General features: G+C 40.1%; 1 protein-coding gene across 1 annotated transcript; it reads left to right on the top strand.

Annotated features, from left to right (window-relative positions):
* Window positions 1-776: 776 nt before the first annotated feature.
* cyp1a (cytochrome P450, family 1, subfamily A) lies at window positions 777-4,470 on the top strand. Its single transcript, XM_080885506.1, has 7 exons — window positions 777-931; window positions 1,324-2,186; window positions 2,278-2,404; window positions 2,503-2,592; window positions 2,811-2,934; window positions 3,106-3,192; window positions 3,434-4,470. The coding sequence occupies exons 2-7, from the start codon at window positions 1,347-1,349 to the stop codon at window positions 3,729-3,731; spliced, it is 1,566 nt and encodes a 521-aa protein (XP_080741632.1). The 5' UTR covers window positions 777-931; window positions 1,324-1,346; the 3' UTR covers window positions 3,732-4,470.
* Window positions 4,471-4,670: the final 200 nt, after the last annotated feature.

The raw sequence follows: 4,670 nt of genomic DNA, 5'->3' as shown, positions 1-4,670 counted from the left end.
ACTGGTCAATCTTTAACTCCAGCGGAGAACTAACAGGTACAAGCACGCAATGGCATCTGACTGTTTTATCAGGACTTAAAGCCGTCTGGGAGGTTACAACTGGGGGGTTGTCACAAACGTCCGTTCTAACTCCAAATGTTTTAAGCATGACGAGGTCCTTCTGTAGTTCAATAAGTTATCATCTTTAGGGGATACATTTTTCATGCAAAACTGGGCGCAATGATGTAGGTGATTTTCGACTCATTGCGCTGTCCATTCTTGCCCAGTAAAACCAATTTCACATCACGCTAGTAACAAGCTGCCCTAAATTATCGATACAAGTTACAGCGGGTTATAAGTTGGTCGAAGGAATTGCTGAGACATCACCGAGTGCTTGGGCAAGAATCACGGAGATGCAACAGCCTGCAATCATTGGCAATGAGAATAAGAACAGTATTTTTTACCGCTCAGACTGTGACACTCGAAAAACAAGCTAAATCAGTCCGAAGAAAGTTGGCACAAGGCAATGTAATCACAGATTAAAAACCGTTCTACAGTTGTGGAAGTTATAAAAAATGATTGTGCCATATGTGGCCCTAAACAAAAAATATAAACTCATATAAATGATAAAGACATGATGACTCCTCTTTGCATTTCTTATGTATTTTTTTTCCAGAACACACGCGCGCGCGCGCAGGCAGGCAGGCACGCACGCACCGTTTTTTCTGTACTAAGTTCATTCATGACAAAAAAGGGAGGGAGAGGGGGCAGGGTACGTCACAAACAGTAGCCAATCAAGCTGTCGAGCACAGTATAAAGCAGGAGTCCATTGCCGATTTTAGGGACATCAAGAGTGTGACCTCACAACAACTCTTCCAAACATTTTACATGCACTTTGGAAAAACTACTCCAGGAATCAGAGTGCCGTTTCTCCTGCATCAGTTCATCAAAGGTAAGCTTAAAACATGCATATACAAAATGGCAAGAATGCAGCAGACTGATTTATAGGCTGACTGACTTATTAGCTGGAAGAAAAGAGAAGTGCAAAATGGAGATTATTTCTGCTAGAATAACTTTGATGCATTACTTAGTATTTTCACCTGAATCATAGACTGTAGTAATTAATTTATACCTATACACATAGGCCACTACTTTGCATAGACTACCTGTAATAAGTGCTGGTGTGCTTTTAAAAATAAAAAGCCAAATAGATACATGCAAATACACGTCAGTTCTCAGTTACTTCAAACTTTATAGTGAATGTTTTCTACATGTTGCGTAACACTTATTTCTCTCTCTCCCATTGTCTACACTGCTCTAATGCACCTGCAATTTAATTTACAGGTTGAAGCCAGAAAAACGTCATCATGGCACTAATGATACTGCCATTCATTGGAGCACTGTCAGTATCACATGTTTTGGTGGCTGTGACAACAGCGTGTCTGGTCTACCTGATTATTAAGAATGCACAAAACAAGATTCCCGAGGGGCTTCAGCAACTCCCTGGCCCAAAACCCTTCCCTATCATTGGGAATGTGTTAGAGCTGGGAAATAGACCCTACCTGAGTCTCACTTCTATGAGCAAACGCTACGGTGACGTCTTCCAGATCCAGATTGGCATGCGTCCTGTGGTCGTTTTAAGTGGTAATAAAACAGTTCGACAGGCTCTCATCAAACAAGGGGACGAGTTTTCAGGCAGACCTGACCTGTACAGCTTTCGCTACATCAATGATGGCAAGAGTCTGTCTTTCAGTACAGACCAAGCTGGCATTTGGCGTGCCCGCAGAAAGCTGGCCTACAGTGCCCTGCGTTCTTTTTCCAACTTAGATAGCACAACCCCAGAGTACTCATGTGCCCTGGAGGAACATATCAGCAAAGAGACTGAGTATCTGATCAAAGAGCTCAACACTGTCATGAAGACCAAAGGCAGCTTTGACCCCTTCCGCTATGTCGTCGTCTCTGTTGCCAATGTCATCTGTGGCATGTGCTTTGGCCGGCGCTATGACCACCATGACGATGAGCTGCTTAGCTTAGTGAACCTCAGTGATGATTTTGTCAAGGTTGTGGGCAGTGGCAACCCAGCGGACTTCATCCCCCTTCTTCAGTACCTGCCCAGCACAAAAATGAAAAAATTTGTGAGCCTCAATGCTCGCTTCAGCAAGTTCGTTCAAAAGCTTGTCACCGAGCACTATGCCACCTTTGACAAGGTACGCCTCACACTATACAATATTATTTAGCTCATTGTACTTTGCAGAAATTACAGACATTAATTTAGATGGTCCTTAAATCCACTTTTAGGACAACATCCGTGACATCACAGACTCCCTCATAGATCACTGCGAGGACAGAAAGCTGGACGAGAATGCAAATGTCCAGATGTCAGATGAGAAGATTGTTGGAATCGTCAATGATCTATTTGGAGCTGGTAGGAGAATTATTTTCTTTGTGTTAAATGATATAATCATAAAGGAACATAACTTCGGAGAAAAAAATATTCTGACCGAACTTTTGTGTCTCTCCTAGGTTTTGACACCATCTCCACTGCTCTGTCATGGTCACTGATGTACTTTGTGGCTTACCCTGAGATCCAGAACAGGCTTTTTGAAGAAATTAGTACGTATAGTTTTTTTGGGGACATATTGTATTTCTCTTACATGATAGATTTTTGATAAAAGAACAACTAAATGATAAGAAAGTGCATCGATACATCTTGTTGCTCTCAAAGCAGAATGATTAACTGTAATTTGGTAATCACTGACAGAGTCAGAAGGTACAATGTCAATCCTCATCTTCTCGTACGCTAATATTTTATCATCTCTTTTCATTTTCAGAGGAAAAAGTAGGTCTCGATCGTATGCCTGTTTTTTCTGATCGGAACAACTTGCCCCTTCTTGAAGCCTACATCCTGGAACTCTTTCGCCATTCTTCATACCTGCCCTTCACAATCCCGCACTGGTGAGATTCATTCATTTTGTAATAAGAAAGTAAAAGGATATAGGTGTTAAATGACCTGCCAAGTATCACAGAAGACCAAAAAGATGGACACAAAACAAGGCTTTTACAGTCATAAAAATAAACGTGAAAACCTGTCATTATGCAATGAATTAACACTTTGTTGTTTTTTAGCACCACAAAAGACACATCACTGAATGGCTTCTTCATCCCCAAAGACACCTGTGTCTTCATCAATCAGTGGCAGATCAACCATGACCCGTAGGTTTCCTTTGCTACATTTTTACTTTGCCAAAACGAATGATGCAAACTGACTCATATTCAAAGCTACCCTATACTAGAGAAATACAGTAACATGTCTTTCACCAGGCCATTTTATGGATAGTTGTAAAGAAAGACAATAGTAGTCTTTATTTCCTTCCCCAAATCTGCCTAGAGATTTGTAAGCTTTCAAGCCTGTTAGCGCAATATTTTTTATTCCTCTTTTTTCTGAACCTTTCAGGGAGCTGTGGGAAGATCCATTTTCCTTCAAGCCAGAACGTTTCCTGAATGCTGATGGCACTGAGGTCAACAAGGTAGAGGGAGAGAAGGTGATGACTTTTGGCTTGGGAAAGCGACGCTGCATTGGCGAGGTCATTGCACGAAATGAAGTCTTCCTCTTCTTGGCTATCCTCATTCAAAAACTAAACTTTCAAGCTTTACCTGGAGACCAGCTAGACCTGACCCCAGAGTATGGTCTAACAATGAAGCACAAACGCTACCATCTGAGAGCCACAATGCGAGTTAAGAATGAGCAGTGAGGTTCCTTGTAATGTACAATTTGTAACTTAGTAGGTGATATAAGCTGAAGCTGTAAGGATCAAAGTTAGAATGTAAGACAATGGATATCAAATTTGGCTTAAAGAGCTAATAGCATTAAAGCAAATAAGCAGAGTTTGCTTATTGCACAAGTGATGTCTAGGTCCGTGTCTCTTGTTCTGTTTTTGGTTCGCTAAGAGATACTTCTGCAAATGGCTGCTGCTTCTCAGTGAAGTTTAAGGAGTTAGTTTGTTTCTCTTGCTGTGTTGTTAGCAGCAATATAAACTGCTCCCATTCAGAAATGAAAACAAAACAACTGAACTTTGGGACAAAGCATATGTCTTACTGGGTGGATAGTTTAGTATGCTGCAACCAAACCTTTTCTACGGGACTCTGAAGTGAACATATTTTACCTTGTGATAACATTTACACATGTAAGCTAATTATTTGCCTTCCATTATGCTGTGGATGTAAGACACACTGAAGCTATATCTGTATCCCAAAATGTGATTTTGAGTGAACACCCAGACTTTTGTATTTCATAATGTTGTTTTTGTTTGTTTGTTTATTTTGTTTTTAAGATCATAACATTTATATTTGCTGTGCAATTATATGACTTATCAAGACAGCATTGCGATCAATTGATTTTGGAATATATGTAATACACTTTTATATTTCAGTTGGTAATGTACAAAATGTAAGGGCATGAAACCTTGATACACAAATAAAAATGTATTTTAATTAGTTGTTCTCGTTCATCTTGACTTGGGGGAAAAAAGACCGCCAATAAATGAATAAAGAAACAAATAACACATAAATAATCACAATATAATTAGTTTTGTAGAAGAATCGTGTACATAGTGAGATTATGTGTGAGTATTGATCGTCACATGAGTGGAGACAGACACAAACAAAGCAACGTGGGACATAAAGGAAGTGAC

Source organism: Rhamphochromis sp. 'chilingali' (genome assembly GCF_963969265.1).
Source record: "Rhamphochromis sp. 'chilingali' genome assembly, chromosome: 6".
Classification (NCBI taxonomy): Eukaryota; Metazoa; Chordata; class Actinopteri; order Cichliformes; family Cichlidae; genus Rhamphochromis; species Rhamphochromis sp. 'chilingali'.
The sequence above is the reverse complement of the archived record's forward strand: the minus strand, read 5'-3'. Positions and strand labels throughout refer to the sequence as shown.